The sequence below is a fragment of the Camelus bactrianus genome, chromosome 34 (genome assembly GCF_048773025.1).
Source record: "Camelus bactrianus isolate YW-2024 breed Bactrian camel chromosome 34, ASM4877302v1, whole genome shotgun sequence".
NCBI classification, from domain to species: domain Eukaryota; kingdom Metazoa; phylum Chordata; class Mammalia; order Artiodactyla; family Camelidae; genus Camelus; species Camelus bactrianus.
In genome coordinates this window covers 7,414,634-7,433,079 of record NC_133572.1, presented here as the reverse complement: position 1 = coordinate 7,433,079, position 18,446 = coordinate 7,414,634, and the positions used below count along the sequence as shown (strand labels likewise).

At 47.2% G+C, this 18,446-nt stretch overlaps 1 protein-coding gene across 3 annotated transcripts; it reads right to left on the bottom strand.

Moving 5' to 3' along the window:
• Positions 1 to 252: 252 nt before the first annotated feature.
• On the bottom strand, positions 253 to 16,733 carry BCL2L14 (BCL2 like 14). 3 transcript variants are annotated; one of them, XM_010946434.3, is made up of 6 exons: positions 16,413 to 16,733; positions 12,971 to 13,410; positions 8,571 to 8,750; positions 6,470 to 6,540; positions 4,639 to 4,905; positions 253 to 1,046 (listed from the first exon to the last, which is right to left on the bottom strand). In XM_010946434.3, exons 2-6 carry the CDS (start codon positions 13,401 to 13,403, stop codon positions 984 to 986), a joined length of 1,014 nt encoding a protein of 337 aa, XP_010944736.2. In that variant the 5' UTR covers positions 13,404 to 13,410; positions 16,413 to 16,733; the 3' UTR covers positions 253 to 983. The 3 variants fall into 3 exon arrangements, with proteins under 3 accessions (XP_010944736.2, XP_074214054.1, XP_010944735.2); XM_074357953.1 differs by having other exon boundaries at positions 16,428 to 16,733; XM_010946433.3 differs by having other exon boundaries at positions 16,510 to 16,733.
• Positions 16,734 to 18,446: the final 1,713 nt, after the last annotated feature.

Genomic DNA, 18,446 nt, shown 5'->3' with positions numbered 1-18,446 from the left:
AGTATGAAACATACTTCACTTACTTAAAAAACCTCATTCTGAACAGTATCTATTTCAGAAAAAAAATCAGTGACTGCTTTGAGAGGAGAGGAGCTTTTCAGCTTAGCTGAGGGCAGCACATAATAGTGCACATAGCACTAAGTACCGAGCTCTGTTCTAAGCACCTGCTATCAGTTAACTTACAGGATCCTCAGAGAAACCTTAGACTCTTATTTACTGCTTATTTTAAGCATAAATGTATTCTTTTGACAGTTGTCTTTCCGCATTATTTATTTTACCAACTACTAATCATTACACTACCTCAAAAAACAAACAAACAAAAAGTCCCAGGAACCTTGAGAAGTAGAGACGGGGTCAGTGAGATAGCGAGGGTGGTGGGAGTAATTGTTTTCTGCCAGATGGAAGATTTTACAAACAGCCAGAGAATTCTCCAAGAGACTGAGTCCAAAAGGTAGCTATGGCAGTATCTCTATGAGCAGTATCTACCAATGCGAACAGCCACGCCGTCCTAAAGGTAGGCTTGAAACAATGTCGTTACTGGGCCATCCCAAGTGAAGTTTAAAAAATAAATAGTACTAGAACCCAAAGAGTAGTAAGCACATGCACCATTTTATCATTTCACCCTCGTGAGGTCAACGAGTATCCGTCACGTACTTCCCTCAAGTGGCCAGCAGCGGCAGGAGGGTGGTTTCTGTTGTAAGCCTCTGAAGGGAAAATCACCACTGGTCTTTCTAGACTTCCTCACGTACTCAGTGGAGGACCTGAAAACATGCGTGTCAAGGGCCACGCTTCTACCTTCTGCGGCTAGGGACGGCCCAGGCCTCTCCTGATGCCTCTGGGTTGACAGGAAGAACGGTTGTGCAGGCTTTGATGCTCCACCTGGCTTGTACATTTTTGTTCTCTCCCGTCGTCTGTGCTGAGACTGCTGCACACGAGGCCAGAGCTGGACCGTGGGTATCCCAGGTCACAGATCCTCTGATGCTTCAGTCTACTTCTTCATGTGATCTCCTCTCTACTTCTTCGTCTGATACCCCAAGTACTTTTTCCTAGAGGGGGAAGAAGAAAAACAGATTCTTAAAATTCCAAGTTTGATTCACCGTTGAAGTGAAAACATATGCCTGTTAACTCTGCTTTCTTGTCCCAGGCATGACCCAAGGCTCAGAGACCATGTTAGGGCTGGGGGAAGGTTTGGAAAGGTGACTGGCATCCTTGGTATGCCTGAAAGGAAAACAGCAGCTAAGGACTTAGGTTACACACCCAGGACTAGCCGTGGAGATGGGAAAAGTCTTTGATGCTGTATTTAAATGGAAAAGGTTGATGACTGTGGAGGCTGCTAACCTCTCCTTTCAAAGTGCTGTAGAATGGGCGAGGTCGCAGGACCACAGGGTAACTACGTGAACGGTGCTTCACAGTGAGACAGGAGGGCCAAGGAACAAATTCAAACCCAGTGATGGTTGGCTTAGCGCGCTTTGTGGATAGAGAAGCTATTCATTCATTTTACTGATTCGTGCGTATTCTACAAGTATAGATCGAACATATCTGACTTTATGAAAGTAGTGGAGCAATGAGAGAGAAAAGGAGGCATAAAATACACAGTCCTGCCCTCACAGACTGGCAGTTCAGTTGGAAAGCGTAGATGCACTGCTATGAAGTGTGGAGTACTAACAGGAGCCCGTAGCTCCTGGAAAACTTGCGCCCAGGAGTAGATTCCTCCTTCCACAGCACTACCAGGAAACTCCCAAGAGCCACCGAAATTCCTGGGGCAGTGGAAGTCCCTGGAGGCTTGCCGCCGCGTCACCTCTTTCCTGTTTGGGGAGACTGAGAACACATCTCAGTCCACACACTCGAATCGATCATATCAACTCATAAATAGTCTTTCATCAGCATCTCTTATTTTTTTGCAACTCTGTGACTTTGGAAAAACTTAGCCCTTCCTCTCTTACTCTTTTTTCCTCCCTCTCCGAATTTCTAGCTACCTGTTCCAAATTAAACCTAACTGTGGCCAAGACTTAGGATTTATAATGATCTGGAAAAGTAAACGAATAAATTTTGAATTGCAAATACAAATGATAAACAGCCAGTGCCACAAAATTCTAAAGCCTTTGAAAATTCCCTTTATTATTTCTAGTGAAAAAAAAAATCCATCTATTTTTCTCTAATTGGAACTATCTCTCTCTAGAACTAGCAGCCAAATTAAAAAATAAGTAAATAAAACCATTTCTATTCTTTTTTCTTTCCTTTTTATTTGCTTACTAGAATTAGAAACACTTATTTTTCATAAGAGGTTTATTGAAATACACCATAAAACTCACCCTTTTAAAGTGTACAACTCAGTGGCTTTTAGTATATTCACAAGAGTTGTGTAACCATCACCTCTATCTGACTTAAAAAAATTTTCATCACCACAAAAAGAACCACTGTAGCCATCAGCAGTCACTCCCCGTCTCCTCAGAGCCTTAGGAAACCACTGTCTCCATTCTGGACATTTCGTATAAATGGAATCACAATATATGGACCTTTTGTTGACTTCTTTCAGTTTGCATAATGTTTTCAAGGTCCATCCATCGGTCCATACCTCATTCCTTTTTATGGCTGGATAATATTCCATTGTATGGATATTCACCACATTTGGCTTTTCCATTCATCATTCATCATGGATAAACATTTGTATTTCCATTTTGAATAATATGAATATTATGAATAATAATTACTGCTATGAACATTCACGTACAAGTTTTTGTGTAAACATTTGTTTTTGGTTTTCTTGGGTATAGACCTAAGAGTAGAATTGGTAACTCTACATTTCACATTTTGGGGACCTGCCAAATTGTTTTCCAAAGGGGCTGAACTATTTTAGAATCTAACCAGCAACTTATGAGGGTTCTAATTTCTCCACATCCTCACAGAGCCTTGTCTTTTTCATTTTAGCCATGCTAGTGGGTGGGAAATGGCATCTCATTGTGGTTTTGATTTGCATTTCCCTAAGTTGAAATGAAGACGTCAAGCAAACATCTTTTCATGTGCTCATTGGCCGTTTGTGTATCTTCTCTGGAGAAATGTCTATTCAAATCAATTGCCCATTTTAAAAATCGGGGCTTTTGGACTTTTTACTGTTGACTTGTAGGAATTTCTTACATATTCTGAATACAAGTACCTCATCAGATATGCAGTTTGCAAATATTTTTTCCTATTCTGTAAGCTGTCTTTTTGCTTTCTTGATGGCATCCTTTGAAGCAGAAGCGTTTTTAATTTTGAGGTGGTCCAATTTATTTTTTCTTTTGTTTGTGCTTTTGATGCAGAAACACTATTTTTCCTAGAACACTTTTGGCGTTTCAGCCACACTAATTAACAAAATAGGTGTTTGAGAACTGGCTTGTGAACCCAACTGATATTTGTAATCTCTCTGGAAAAACATATTAACAAGACCAACAATGATGGTGATTTCTTGTGTGTAATTATAGTGCAAACATGGAGTGTTGTAAAAGGATCTTGAGCCGGAGTGGTCAGGATAGTCTCCGGGGCGGAAGAGGGACTTGAGGGGGTGCTGGGAGGAAGAGCAGTTAAAGCTGGAATAATGTGGAGGAAGCTCTCCTCTCAGCATGAGGTAAGGCAGCTTGATGTTAGAATACTTCAGAGCTTTGTTTAGATGAGGCTCTTAAGTGCTACCATATTTGATGCAATAGTAGAAAATAGGGAAGAACAGAAGTCTGGGTAGCTTAATGCGCAGCCAATGGAGACAGTGGCGGACATGATCAGCTGTGCCTTCCTTCTGGTAGCAAGAGACTCAGCCTGTCTGGAGGCCCCAGGGTCATGCTGGCCGTGCCCAGAGCAGACTCAAACCTGCTTCTGGCCCCTAGACCTTCCTCGTGGAAAGAAGGCTGATGACAACGTGTGTCCTCCTGGGAAGAGCGTGAGCAGACAGAAACGCCCTAGGCCTTGAGATCAGGGCTCTGGGGTAAAGCGTTCTGAAAGGGTTGACCTTGTGAGGCCATCCGAACGTGGCAGTTTTAAGGAAATCTCAAGGGTAAAGGTTAGGAGGTAGAAGTGAAGGTGTCTGTTTGGCCTGAGAGCAGGTAATTAAAGTTAAAAATAGATGGAAATGTCACTGCTCTTTAGTTTGTATCAAAATGTCCCTGACAAATGGCTGGGTCCACGCAGCAATGGCCCAATGTCATAAGCCCTGGATCTCTGGGTGAGGACCACCCCCCCCACACACACACACCCCATCAGCAGCTGAGAGAATAAGGAACTGTCTGCCTCCTTGTCTCACTGCCAGGCTTCTGTGGCCTCCGAAATTTGTGAAAACAGAAATTATATCTATCTAAACATTTTCTATCTCAGCATCTCTTCATTTCCTGTTCTATCTGATCATCCCTCTTCCCTCTCCCCCCACACAGAGGCCCCATGTACCCTTTGGGAGCTCAGTAAATATTTATTGATAACGAAGATAACCACTAAAAAATATGTTCCCATCAGTGGGATAAATCTCTTGCCACTCAAGTGTCCTAAACTCATGAGAACGGCTTCAAAGAAGGGTTCCCTCCACTTAAAAAAACAAATAAAACCCCCCAAAAACCCCTTTCTATTCCATCTTGTCTGAGTTCTGGGAAGATGCATTCTGAGACAGGATGCACTTACCCATCCACCGTGCTGCTGGATCCAGGGCGTGAAGTTCTCTTTCAGGTACTTGGCTCCAAAGCCCAGCACCTTGTTCATGGGGTGGTTGTCGACAGCTGTGAGCTTGGACATGGCGTCTATTGCAAGAGCAGCCTTAAAGCTGTGAACTTTGACCTCTGATTCTCCTCTGGTGTCCACACCCCTTAGGAACTGGTCTGTGATGGTCTTGAAAACAGGGTAGGTCAGCCCATCCTGGAAGCTGTTCATCAAAGCCTTGTCTTTCTTCAGCTGTGTGCAAGAGGAGACGCACTCAGTACAGCAGTGAGGCGGACTCTCCTGCTCAACACTGGGCCACTAAAACCCCCAACGGAAAACCCTGGATTCTAGTCTCAGCCGTGGTACTGCATCCTGTAGGACCGGCCGGGGCATGGACTTTCTCTGTGAATTCATTTCATGGGGGCAAACATGGTAAAACTGAACAGCCTGTTCATTCGTCAAATGTTTCCTGAGCGCTTACAACAGGCAGGTACTGTGGACGCTTGACTCAGGCCCTCACCGGAGGGCCTCACAGTTTGCTGACAGCTGTGATCCAGTGCCAAGTGCTTTGCTAGAGGCTGTGTAATGGGCAGAATTCGAAGCCTGGAAATCACTCCTCGTTCCAGTACGAAACTGGCATTGACTTGGAATTCTAGTGACAGGAAGATCATTCCTTCACAAGTCAGCCCTTGGCTTCAAGGGACAGCCCTGAGTGCTAGAAAGTTCATTCTTCAAGCGGGGAGAAATCAATTGCCCTGTAACTCCTACCCACTGATGTCAGTTCTGGAGAAGCACAGGGGCGTCCTTAAATCATGTGCCGGGTTCTGTTTCCTGCTTCCTCTGCACCCCTCCACCCCCTGCCTGAAGCTCCCACACGCCTTTCTCTTTTCTTTATTCTGAGCACCCAGGTTTTCTCACTGTTTCCTGTCCTGCACCCTCTCTCACGCCCTTCCCCGCCCTGGTCACCGTCCTCGCGGCACACGGCTGACAGAGGCACTGGGGAGCCGCAGAGCGTGCGGTAACTGGGGAGAGCTGCCTGGCTGGTCAGTGCCATTTCTCCTTCCTGCAGGGCCCTCACAGGGCCTGACTTCCTCCTCGTGGGTCCTGGCAAAACAAGGAAACGGGCCCAACAGGCCAGCGCCTGACTGACAGGGGGTCTACTCAGCCGTCTGCGGGTGACGCGTGGATGAGGTCTGTTCCGAAGCCCCGACTGCAGGGGCCTGCTCACCACCTCTGCGTCTGAAAGCCACCCGCACACGGCCCTGATGGGAATGACTGGTCTCTACTTCTAAATGGCATGAAACCCAAAGTTCTGCGAGTAACACTGACCCGGCCCCTGGCCGAACTGCTGAGAGAGGCCTGGAGCAGAGAACAGTCCAGCCATCCTACGGGGAGGTTTCAGAGAGGACTCCAGACGTGGAGCCGCTGTGGGACACAGATATCCAGGCTGCAGGGCAAAAATGCAAGAGTCTAAACTTCCCTTGAGGATCAGTTACACGGGGAACGAGATTCAGAATTCTATTCAGCAAGTTTTAATTTATTGGTGTCCTTTCCTGCAATAACAAAGTCACTTTTCTCGCTTCCAAAAATTCCAAGGAGGCTCCAGAAGGTTTACTTATGTTTTCCAAAGTGATTCATTTTTGAGATGCTGCCAGCGCCAAAGAGTCTTGACTCCAAGGGAAATAAAATTTAGGACTAAGTGGAAACCAGAACTTTGAAAAGGAATACAAAACAACCAGGAGTTCGGTTCCATTCCTGGGCACCAGCGCGCCGGCACAGAAAGAGAACACGTCAGTCAGTTCAAGAAGCTCCCTACCTCTCTTTCCAATTGATCCCCTGAATATTTCAGCAGCTCAACGATTTTGGCTATAATTTGGTCTTCTCCATCTGTCAGGGGAAAATTCCAGTTATTTCTTTTACGAAAAAAAAAATCATCTAAAATGTTTCCAGGGACAATGCTTATAGCCTGATTAGGGATTAAGGGAGACAGGCTTCGTAAGTCTTAGCCAAGCAAATCTTCCCTCGTCTCTTCCGACCAGGCCCAAACCACCCCAGACACCCTGTCTCTCCTACGGCCCCCTCCTTTCTTGTAATCTTTCTTCCTGAGGCCCCCAGTTCTCACCGTGAAACTCAGCGCTTTATTTACTTTAAGAATGTTGAATATACACATAATCCTCCCTCTGAAGGTATTTAGGAGAAATTTCTCGCTGGTCTTTATGTTTTTCCTGAGCAGACAGCGCTTTTTCCGTGGAGACCCCATAAATCGCCGTCCAATCACACCCCTCCTTGTGTTAGCTCGGAGGGCCAAACTCTGGCCTCTTGAGAGGGAGGCACAGTCTTCCTGGCCTGCGTTTTGGAAATTAAACTCATTCCTAAACCCACCTTGTTTTCCTGCTGTGGCTTTCTCTTTACATTCTCTTTCAAATTTAATGTTTATTCGACCTTACTAAAATGTACACTTTGTATGCTATGTTCCTGCGACAAAGTGGGGCATCAATAAATGGAATGGATCAGTTCTCCCCGCCGAAGGCTGACATGGCAGAGGGAGAGAAAGATGGCTCCCGGCCGTGCGTGGGGTGAACGTTGGAACAGGGGAGAGGGAGGAGTCTGACTCCTCTTGTCTCCAAACGTGCTAACAAGCAAACATTAGGAAAACAGTCATGGCTAGAGAGCAGAATCCAAACAGCAAAGCCAGCGGCTTGAGGGAACAGCCTTTTTACTTCTGGCACAGTCTCTGAAGTCATGGAGTCCTCATGTTTGTCCCCAAGGAGAGGGGACAGGCCGCCAAGAAAATCATCCCACAAGGTCTAGTGAAGGGCCAGGTGGGAACTCTGAGACCCAAGGCACCTGGGAGAAGGACTGCGTGGCCCCGTCGCCCATGTGTAGTTTTTATCTGATGCTGGGGCCTCTCTCCAGGAAGACTGCTGGGACAGCAGCCCGAATTCCTCATGGGCACAGAGGCTCTCATCCGAGCTTTTGCTTGGTTTAGGGGTGTTGGCTTACGTGGCCCAGGCACACATGAGATAGCAATAAAGTGGAAAGACTTTGCCTTTTGCAGACTCAGAGGGGCCCTCCTCTCCTCCCGCTGCTCACTCTAAGCCACTTTGGCAGTTTGTGGTCCCAGCAGCACAGTCTGGGGTGGACAGACTCACCCTTGCTTCTGGGGTTGGGAGATGCCAATACTTTTGGAGGAAGAGCTGCTGCCTTCTATTCTGGCAGGATGCAAACTCAGGACCTGCCTCGGCCCCTCATCATCCACTGGAGTATGGGGAAAGAACACCCCGGGCAGGACCGTCATTAGTGAGGGACGTGGGGCTGAACTCTTCCTGAACTTGGTTCTGCTTCCCTCAACTCCAGAAGTCCTGCAGGTCGGATGGGATCCACAGTCCCAGCTATTGTGGCAGTCTGGGGACAACCCGCCCAGTCTGGTCACTACTTCTCAGCTCTGCTTCATGCTTTGCACCAGCCCTGGTGCCTGACAGCACCTTGCTTTTTCACAGGAGCCCAAGGCAATATTACAAACCCCTGGGCGGATGCTCCACCTACACCATGTGCTCTCCCGTGAGCACCCTGGGCCTTGGCCATTGCTAATGCGATTAAATCTAATACCGCATTTCCCCCTGTGGACAAGACTGACTGCGTGCTTTGTGCTCCCTCCTGCCCCTCAGTAGGAGACTTTTCGTTGGACTTGGCAGTGAGCTGGGCAGTTTGCGTCCATCTGCTGGCACACTGCCCTTGGCTTGGGCTGGTCCCTCGAGCTAAAGGTCAGTGCTTCCCACGTGTTGCTGTCCTGCCCTGAGCCCAGGTTGGCAGAGATCCCTAAGTTGCAGAGCCCAGAGCTGAATAAACACAGAAGTGTGTGCAGACCTCTACCCGGCAAACACAGCCCAGGGCAAACATTCTGAAGGGAACTTTACCTTTCTTCGCACTTGTGGCTTTAGGCTGGGGGCCCTGGAACCGGAGACCCTGTCGTACGACAGTCCCCGTGGACTGGAAGCCTCCTCCCTTTAAGAGATTGTGCTGCTCTTCTGGTGGCGGCCAGGAGTAAACAATTTCAGCAACTCGGTTGGCGATGGAAACGACTTTGGGGTCCACAGCTGAAACAAGACAAGATGGTGCTGACGGGCCCTTCCCAGAAATTCATCTAGATCATTGAGATGCACGGTTCCCTGAAATGAAAACACCAGCCTGGATGGAAAGGAAGCTGCCCGGGAGCGAGCGTGCAGGGGAGGCCCATTCTTCAGAAAGCACTGGCAGTTGCCTGGCAGAGGCTGGGCTGGGGGAGGAGTCCCCAGAGGAGTGATTGCCACCTCCAAACAATTGCCCCTCTGCACCCTCTTTCTGAAGTCTTGCAAAATTAGGGTCCCCTTTCCCCTTTGCAAGGGAGGAAACACAAAAGGGAGTGCTTAGTTCTTGGCTGGAGGGAATGCTCATTATGCTTTTATTTTTATTCTTTTTTTTTTTTTTGGACACCCTTTATATGTTGGAGAGCTGGCCCCTAGGTGCAGAGGAGGGCATTCAACAGTTTGACAAGCCTTTGGGGGCTGGTCACCGAGGAAAGAGAAACACCCCTGCTCTCAGGCCATATTCATTACTCAAGCCCATTATCAAGTGAACACTGAACTCGCCTTGCTGATAGGGTCATGTGTCTTCTCTCTCCTCCACGTCTGCTGGGAAATAGCCCCAAAATGCTGGTAGGCAAACAAGGATGCTTAAGTGTAACCCATGACCTTCAGGAATTTATAATCCAGGAAAAGACTTATGTCACGTATTCACACATGTAGCTATAGAATAAAGCACTTGGGGACATGAAGGTTTAAATGGCATTGGCCCCCTGAGTGTCGTAGCCTGTGAAAGACAAGTGGACTTTGCCGCTGCTCAGGGATGGGGTCGGGCTGGGAGGGCAGGCAGCATTGCTGAGCTATTCAGGAGTGAGCCTTTCATTGCTAATTCATCACTGAGTTCTTAACTTTTGGAAGCCTGAACAAGCCCTGTCTTTGATACGGAGCAGTCGTGTCATGTAATGTTTTAAAACAACACTATTTAATTTATAAGACTGGAAGAAAGTGACAGAGTGGGGTTTTGGCTAGAAGGCTGGTGTGCCCAGGGGAACTCCTGGGCTCTGTCGATCAGGAAAGACACGAGGGGCAAGGCCTGGGTCCTGGGAGGGATTGCGTCGCGTTAGGAGCCACCAGGGTGATTTCTGGTCCTCTCCCCCTGAGACCTCCATTGCATGGAGCTTTGGTGGCCTCCCCTCGCCCCGCTGGGCGTTCACTGAACTGATGCTGTGTCCAGAATGCTTTTCTCTAAACAAAGGCATAATGGCTTCCTTGAAAAGCCACGTTTTTCATGGTGCTCCATCCATAGGGTTCAAAAACAGATAAGGAGTGAATTAGAGAATTGGAGAGGTCAAGGAGAGAAGCATCTGTGTTTTCCTTTCCGTTTTAACAACCCAGCCAAATGTACTTTCCACCTTTGAGTCACCTTACTGCAGTCCGACCAGCTTCCCCGTGAACGCTGGCCACCCATGGAAGGAGCTGGCAAGAGGCTGGACCCCCAACCAGTGGGAGCCTTCCCATGTGTCCCCAGGACAGCGGAGAGGAAAGCTCACGTGTTCTGCCTCTATAGCGTTGTGCAGCCTGCGCGCCTGGCTCTTTCACAGAAGTCACACCGGGCCCACCTTGCCCTCAGAAGAGGCAGATGAAGGCCCTAAGGCTGTCCCTCCCCAGTCCCCGCCATGTGGCAGGGCAGTCACAAAACCACCCGCAGACACAGAAGTATCCAATCTGACTAAGCTGTGCACGTGTATCTGTCTCTATGGATCGGTGGGCGTGGAGTGAAGGATGCAGTTGAAATATGTGTAGGAAAAACTATAAGCCAACACATGTCGACTCCAATGAACCAGCTCTAGTTAAGAGTCCCTTTTTTGAATACCTTAATTTTAAAAACTGGAAAAAAAAAAAGGAAAAAAATTCCCTTCTTGTCAGGGTTGGTGCCATCTGATAGGCAAAGGAACATCGGATGGGGGTGGGGAGAGAACAGAAAGGAGCTTATTTTGGGGGCTCATTGTGGGGTTAATGACAGCAGGGTTGGGAAGGCAACTGGCCTGAGGCATTTGTTTTAAAGAGAATGCGCAGGAAGTTTGGGAGAGAATTCCATATGGTCGCGACTGCTATTTCCTACCCAGTATCCATTTTCTATTTCTTCCTTAGTAACAGACCCCTGAAATGTGAGGGACAGCTGACAATAAAACTGAAAAAAATTTCCAAGCCTCCTTTGCAGTAAGGAGTAGCCACTGAGATGTAAGAAGTTGAGGACAGTTTTAAGAAAGCTCTCTAGGGTGGAGGGAATAGCTCAGTGGTAGAATACAGTGCTTAGCAGGCACGAGATCCTGGGTTCAATCCCTGGTACCTCTATTACAAAAACAATAATAGTAAGTAAACCTAATTACCTCCTCCCCCCCAAAAAGAAAGAAAGCTCTCTAAAAGGGGGCTGAATTACCTAGAAAGAAGATACCCTTTTGTCCTTCCCTTGCTTCCTCTTTCTTCCTGCTTGGAATGTAGACATGATGGCCGGAATCCCAGCAGCCACCTTAGAACTTAAGGTGACTTTGAGGTTAGAAGCCACTAGCTGAGGGATGGCAGAATAGGAATCTCTAAAGACTGTGTACCTGGCAGATCAAGCCTAGGTTGCCCAACTGTGGTTTTTTTTTGTTTTTGTTTTTGTTTTTGTTTTTTGGGAGGGAAAAATAATCTCTATATTAATTAAGTTGTAGCAAATCATGGCTGTGGAGAAAAACAGATTCACAAAACAACCTGGGTTGGTATTTCTTAAAATTGGTATTGACATTCATTTTCTACCTCCCAAGGCCTCTCACTGCTAGACTTCGGTCATGGGACATAACCTCATAGTTCTCACTTCAGCCAGGTGCCTGAACCCTGGAAATGGCACACAGGCTAAATTGTGACCTTTAGTTAAAAGAACCCAGGGGATGCCGACTGCTGAGCTCTGACTGACATGTGGCAAAATAGAAAGAGAATGTGAGGCCCTCTTGGTTCACACCCAACATAAAACCAACTAACCACCCACATAGTTCGCTGAACAAGAAAGCAAGTAGAGAGGTAGGTGAGAAGGGAGGGTCCACTCTACATAAATGTTTAAAGCTAAGCCTCCTTAGGACGTAACCATCTCTACCTTGTTAGGGAGATCTATACAGAGATCTGGAAATTTTAGAAAATATAAAAGGTCAAATGACACTTCAGTAATACTGAAATACAGAACATCATTTCCCCCTGGAAAGCCAAAAGGTTAAAGTCTATAAAATCGTCCTGTTTCCTGGCAAACTCCAAAGAACAGGACAAGCAGGAAAGTCATTTAGGTGCCTCCAAACTGTCCTTTTTGCTCCAGAGCTCAGCCACCGCCACCTCTCCAAACCCCCGCCAGCAGGAGCTTGCTTACCCCTGGGCGGGGGGGAGTTCCCCCGCATAATCTGGATCCTAACATCTCCTGTCCTAAAATTCTATAAGTCTGGTGGGAAATGGACGTTTCCGTGATCGCAGTGAGTGATCTAAGACTGTCCGTGTGTGAGCTGATTCTCCAAGGAAGCCGGACAGTCGCATTTAAAACTGAGACATTACTGCCACCTGTTGACTCACTATTGACAAGTTACACAGGATAATCAGCCCAGCAGGAGACAGGGTTTCTTTTAAAATCTGGGCAAACTGGAGGGGAAGATGATGATCATGGCCGAGATCTGTGGATGAAGGGCAACTTTCTAATAAAGCCTTTCATGAAAATGTTTCATTCAACACAATGAATACATCTTGTCCCACTGAAGGAAGATTTTGTCAAATCGCTTCTCAGTAGCTTGTACTTTTAAAAGCATTTTTGTGTGCAGCTATCTGATCTTTCCATCCACCTTCAGAGGTGGGAGGATGGCTTACTCCAACGTACAGATGGAAACAGAGAGGGGAGGTGACTTACCTGGAAGAACAGAAGCCTGAGCCCCTGTGTGGGGCTCTTTCCCTCATGTCTGGGTGTCTCTGGCACCGAGGATGAGGAATTTGGGCAGCAAGCTTAAGTACAGACAGTGGAGGCAGAAAACCAGTCCATCACCCTTCACTGCCGTCCTCATCCTTTCTGCTCAGTCTTGAGAAAAGTCAGGATATTGTAACCGAATGTTAATAAGTTGGGAAGCTGACTACCATGAGTGCCCTGCCCGAGGCCCTGTTACCAGCTGGGAGGAGGGGACCCCCCCCAGGCACACAAAGAAGGGGAAGACCTGGCTGCGGGAGAGACAGACTCCCCGAAAGCCTACCTTGGTGCTCTAAGCGCCGTTCCGCTGTAGAGAGGGACAGAGGCCGCTGATGACTACGGGGACCGCTCTGAGGTTTGCCGGCCCTTTGCCCCTGAGCACGGATCTCCGGAGGTGAGCTCTGTGAATCATCCTCCTTCTCCACTACTCCGAAGAGTGTTCTCCAAGACGACTTCTTCTTGGCAAGGTGTACGGCCTTCTCGCTGGATTGGGAATTACTGCACGGCCATGGCCCCTGAGCCCAGGCCTCGATTGCTGGCCCCGGTCCTCTCTGGGACAAACTTCTTGTTCTCAGGGGCTTTGGTGAGAGGACAGCAGAGGTGTTCTTGAAGACATGGTGTTTGACGTAGAACTCCAGGATTTTGAATTCCATGCTGTCTGGGTCATCGTCATCCAGGGGGATGTCCTCCAGGTCACAGGCGCTGGTGGTACACATGGAGGCCCTGCAACGACAAAGTCCACACATGTCCTTCTACCCATGACAACCTACTCTCTGCAGGTCAGGAGAGACGGAGTGTAACTCAATATGCATTTTTTTTTCAATATGCATTTATTGAACATCTATACTCTTTGTGCTGGGAGGCAGGAGGGAATCTGAGATGGGAAAGCCAGGGTTCTTTCTGCAAGTTCAGTCTTACAGAGATGAGGAAGAGAGACATGTTCAAGGAAGAGGCCAAACAAAGAAAGTGAGCGAGGAGTTCCTACAGAGATGCAGGAGCCAGTGTGGAAGGCAGGGGAGGAAGAGACAGTTGCAGACAGAGGGTGAGTGCAGACCCCTTGAAGGACAGAAAGGGTTGAGAGGGGATGGAGATTGGGGCTAAGAACAGAGCATAGGCAGGGGGTGAATTTAGGATGTGTTTGAAGAGTGGTGAGACCTGATAGGGCATAGGCCTGTGCTTTGAGGGTAGCTGGGAGTCAGGGAGGCGGAGGCACAATGGTGAGATGGCAGTCGGAGCCAGGTGATGCGGGCCTTTGAGAATCAGGCTGAAAGCTTTGCATTTTCTCATGTTGATTGATCAATACATTTCAAAACGGGCCCTAGACCATGGAAGGCACTTAAAAAGTCGTCATGGGAGAGAGTAGGTGGGCAGAGAAGGAGGCCAGCGCAGGAGAGGGAGCTGTATGGGGTCCCTGGCCCTTCTCATCCTCTCTCCCTTCTTCCTTTACCCTCTCTTTAGCTGGGACAGATTTCCACCATTCCTTGCCATACTTGGCATTCCGTGTAAGATATGAAGCCTGCAATTTGGCTGGCTTTCCCAGCTCCTAACATAATGCCTTACACATGGTAAGTTCTCCATAAATATTTGATGAATGAAAGTAAAATAATTTAGAGCTGCCAGGTAAAATACGGAACATCTAGTCAAATTTGAATTTCAGAGAAACAACAAATAATTTTTTAGTGTAAGTATGTTGCTAATATTGTCCCAAACAATTATCCGCTGTTTATCTGAAATTGATACCTAACAGAGCCTCTTGTATTTTTATGCAAATCTGGCAACTCTGTGAATGAAAGGTGCTGCTTAGAAATATCGAGACCTGAGGTTCTTGGAAGCGAGTAAAGTAGACTCAGGGTGAAGACTGAGTGACCTGAGACACCCGAGAGAAAGAGCCAGAACGGGCAGGAGAGAGCCAGGCATGTGGTCGGAGCTCTGGGCAGAGACTCAGTGTGGAAGGGACTGGACCGGGTTGGAGGGCAGCGCTGGACTGTGTTGGGGGAGGATTGACACAGTTTTTAATTCGAAACTTCCTTTTGAATTGTGCTGCTCAGGACGCTGTAGGCAGGGTGGGCACTTGGGGCCTCCAGGAACTGTGTCTTTGGTCAGAGGGAGGATGTGCCCCCTCCTCTGGCCACAAGATGATGCTTCCAAGAAAACATGTAGGTTAAAAAAAGAACACAAACCTTTCTTTGATCATCTTCAATTTCCTTCATCAATGTTTTACAGTTTTCGGAGTAAAAAAAAGTGAATGAAGGCCTGCAAATGGCAAAATATCCTTTCTTATGAGTGAGCTGTATTCCATTACATGTATATGTTGCATCTTCTTTACCCACGCATCTATTGATGTGCACTTAAGATGCTTCCATATCTTGGCAATGATAAATAATGTTGCTGTTAATAGCGGGGTTTATGTATCTTTTTGAATTAATTCTATTTTGTGGTTGGTTTTATTCCTTTGACAACTATGTAAGTTTAAAAAGCTAAAACTCTAAACGTTCTTAGAAACAATGAACGGTACCTATATGTGAATTTTAAGAATATGCTCAGTATATTGCGTATATGTGTTTACATTCACTACGTTGTACATGTGCAGTCAAACTGTTAACAATTCTACCTAATAAAACTGAAAAAAACGAAACAAAACCAAAAACAACCTCCCCCCTAAACCGAAAACCTTTCTAACGTAGCGTGAGGACTTTAAAAACTGCGTGCGTGTGCGAGCGCGCGCGTGTGGCCGGGTGTGCGTGCACGTGTAGGCACGTGTGTGCGCGGCGTCGTGGGCCAGAGGAAGGGGCCAACTTCTGTAAGCAACACGTTTGCGGAAAGCTGATTCAGGAGCAGCATCCGAAAAGGGGGAAAACCAGAGGTCACGGTGGAGCGCACAGGGCTTCCAAGTGTGAAAGAAGAGATTTGTGTCGCGTGCCCGGCTGGGAAGGATGTGAGTACTTGGCGCAGCCAGGAGGCAGAGCCGAGGCCGGAGAGCAGCAGAGCCCGGTGGCTCGGGCAGCGGCCTCGGGGCGGAGGGCGCCCTGACCGGGGCCTGGCAAGCGCTGGCAGCGGCATCCAGCGTTGGTTAAGACACTTTCCGTGCGTTTAACAACCGTAGGGTACTTTCCCTACTAAGCTGCATTGTGCATTAAGGGTGAGTTGTTAAATTTATAGCAGAGTCTTATTTTAAAGCAGCAGTGAGTTAATCACACACTGGAGCCCTTCAGTTCAAAGTAAAAGCCCAACTTCGGGGTTAATGGAAACGTACAGGTAAGTTTTGTGCTTCTGTTTATGGACATGAAGCCCCGGGTGCAGGTTCAGAGCCTGGAGGGGAGAATTAGCTCTGGAACAAGACCCGTGAGGCTTGTATTGTAATTCAGCGACTCTGTGGACAGGGCCGTACCTGGTTAACCCAGTATTTACCTCCCCTCCCCTATCCACAGCAAACTCTCACAGACCTGCCCCAGAAAGCCAGGTCACAGCGTCTTTTTTGGCCCTCCTGGAGGGTTCCTTCCCCGCAGCCGCCTACGTGGCCAGTTATATAGTCTTAACTGAACTATCCTAAACCTTCTGGAGCAAATAAGAAATGAAAGAGAAACTTAAGTAATCTCTTTCCCTTTCCTTGAAACCTCAGTAAGCTAGGTGCTTAGCTTTTAATTTTAGATTCGTAGTTTTGCTTCCTGAGATTTACATGATAAGAGTTTTTAAATAAACTCAGTCAGCACGTTAGATTTACTAACCCCGGGTTAGATCACCTCATCAGCGGAACCAGGGCTGAAGTCCCCACTGTGTCCTGCTGGGAAGGCTGCGCGCGAGACTGGTGCCTCCTGGTGTTACCTGGTCTCCAAGCTGTCACCGGTCTCTCCTGCTTCGGGTCAGGTGGCAGTAAGGATGGTTCTACACCTCTGTCTCTGTCCACAAAACTTAAGGAGGAGACTTTCACCGAGTCTTCCTGGCTTCTCGTTTCAGAAGGCTCTTGTGAGCTAAGACTTCACCAGGGGAGTAGACTCTTCAGGTTGGGACTGAGGCTGGAGGGAGGCTTAATGAAGGGAGCCACTTCCTTGTTAAGCCCTGCCCCGGGCTTGTAAACTGAAGGAGGGGCTGACCTTTGCCCAAGTAATCTGACTAAAAGGAACTCTGCATCCTCTACCAAGGACTCTCACTGCCTTTTGGGACAAGGACAATCATGCAGGTGTTTTGCTGGTAATTTGCTTTCTTTCCATTCCATCAGTTTAGCAAATCACCTATGTGACAGGTATTGTACACATATTTAATCATAACATCAAGAGGCAGGTGTTAAGACTCCCATTTTACGTACAAGGAAACCGAGGCTCAGAGAGGAGAGGTATCTTGCTGGTCATCCCTATCACTTGAGCTGAGATCCAAATCCTGGTCTTTCTGGCTTCACGCTATATCGTGTTACTTCCCCCATGAGATTCAAAGACTGTATTCAAATGGAACTACTGGAAAAGCTTACAAAATAGAATCTAACCCCAGTCCCAGTAAAAGCCACAAAAACTCACTTGAAGACCATATGTCCCAATTTTAGGAACAGGATTCCCTATGTATAGGAGAGAAGAAACAGTTAAGTATGATTTTGCACCCTCTCCAGATCCTTAACTGAAATAGACACTTAGGATCATGAAACTGAGTGCTGGCTGGTCAAAATGTGAGGATGAAGGAAGTGTGAATGATGAAAGGGGAATTAGGGCTAATTTCGTAAAAGTAGGGGAAGAACCAGCCATTTAAATATTAGGTAAACAGATCCATGAGAGACAAAGGACAGCAGTTATGGGAAAGTTAGTACTTTGGTGACTCAAAGTGAATTTTAACCAGCCAACTCATATTTATTGCACATAATGTACACCAGTCTAGTCAACTTGAGGGATATTAAAGAAATATTAAGAATGTTTTGTCTTTTTAAAAAAACTTAGTCTTTTTTGGGAAGAAGAGAGATATATATATGCATTTGAAACAATTCAAGAATCAACAAATGTGTATAATCAATAAGTAACTGACGTGGTATGGAGTACAGTTGTTACTGGAGTTCAGAGTCACGTAACAAATGACGCTGGTGGCAGAAACCATTTAGAATCTTACAAGGTCTTGGGAGGTGTGTACAAATACAGTGGAGGGGCAGTTAGCACACAGAGGCAGCCCCGTTGAAGACAAAGAATGTCCATTAATCATTCAACTTTGTGTCTCCCACACCCAACAAGCTGGCACATAGCAAAGACCAGACTCGGTACATGTTATATATTAAGAAAACCAAACTAAACACTTTTTTCCTGATTCTAAAAATACACATAGTGTTATAGTAGGGAAGTTGTAAAACATAAAATAGCATACATAAAAAAAAGACCACCATGTTCTGGTCATCCGGTGATCAATATTGTTAAAAATTTGGTGTATTTCCTTCCTTCTGTGACATCCTTCAGGTGTCTGCCTGGCCCACCGCCGTTTCTCTTCACGCTGCCCCCCACCTAATAAAACACCTGACAGGATGCACCCCTGCAGTCCTTCTTAAAAAGGGAACCACGGGCCCCCCAGCTGGAGTCATTGTGTTGGCCCCATGGCAGCAGACCAACACTTAATGCCTAGCCTGATTACGGTTTCATCTCTCCCCAGGAACGTGATTCCAGCTTACTTGGTGTTTCCTGGTCAGTACTGCGAAATGTGCTGAGACACCCTTCCGTTCCCTTCAGGAGGGTGGCCTTGCCTGAAACAATGCATCTTTGCTAATAATTTCTGTTTTTCTCTTCCCCTCTCTGCCT

Excerpts from the sequence above, each read along its gene's own strand:
- BCL2L14 (XM_074357953.1), bottom strand. Across the intron at positions 6,541-8,570 it reads AGCCACAAGTGCGAAGAAAG|ATGGAGAAGACCAAATTATA; the intron begins GTAAAGTTCCCT and ends TTCCCCTGACAG. Across the intron at positions 4,906-6,469 it reads GGGATCAATTGGAAAGAGAG|CTGAAGAAAGACAAGGCTTT; the intron begins GTAGGGAGCTTC and ends TCTTGCACACAG.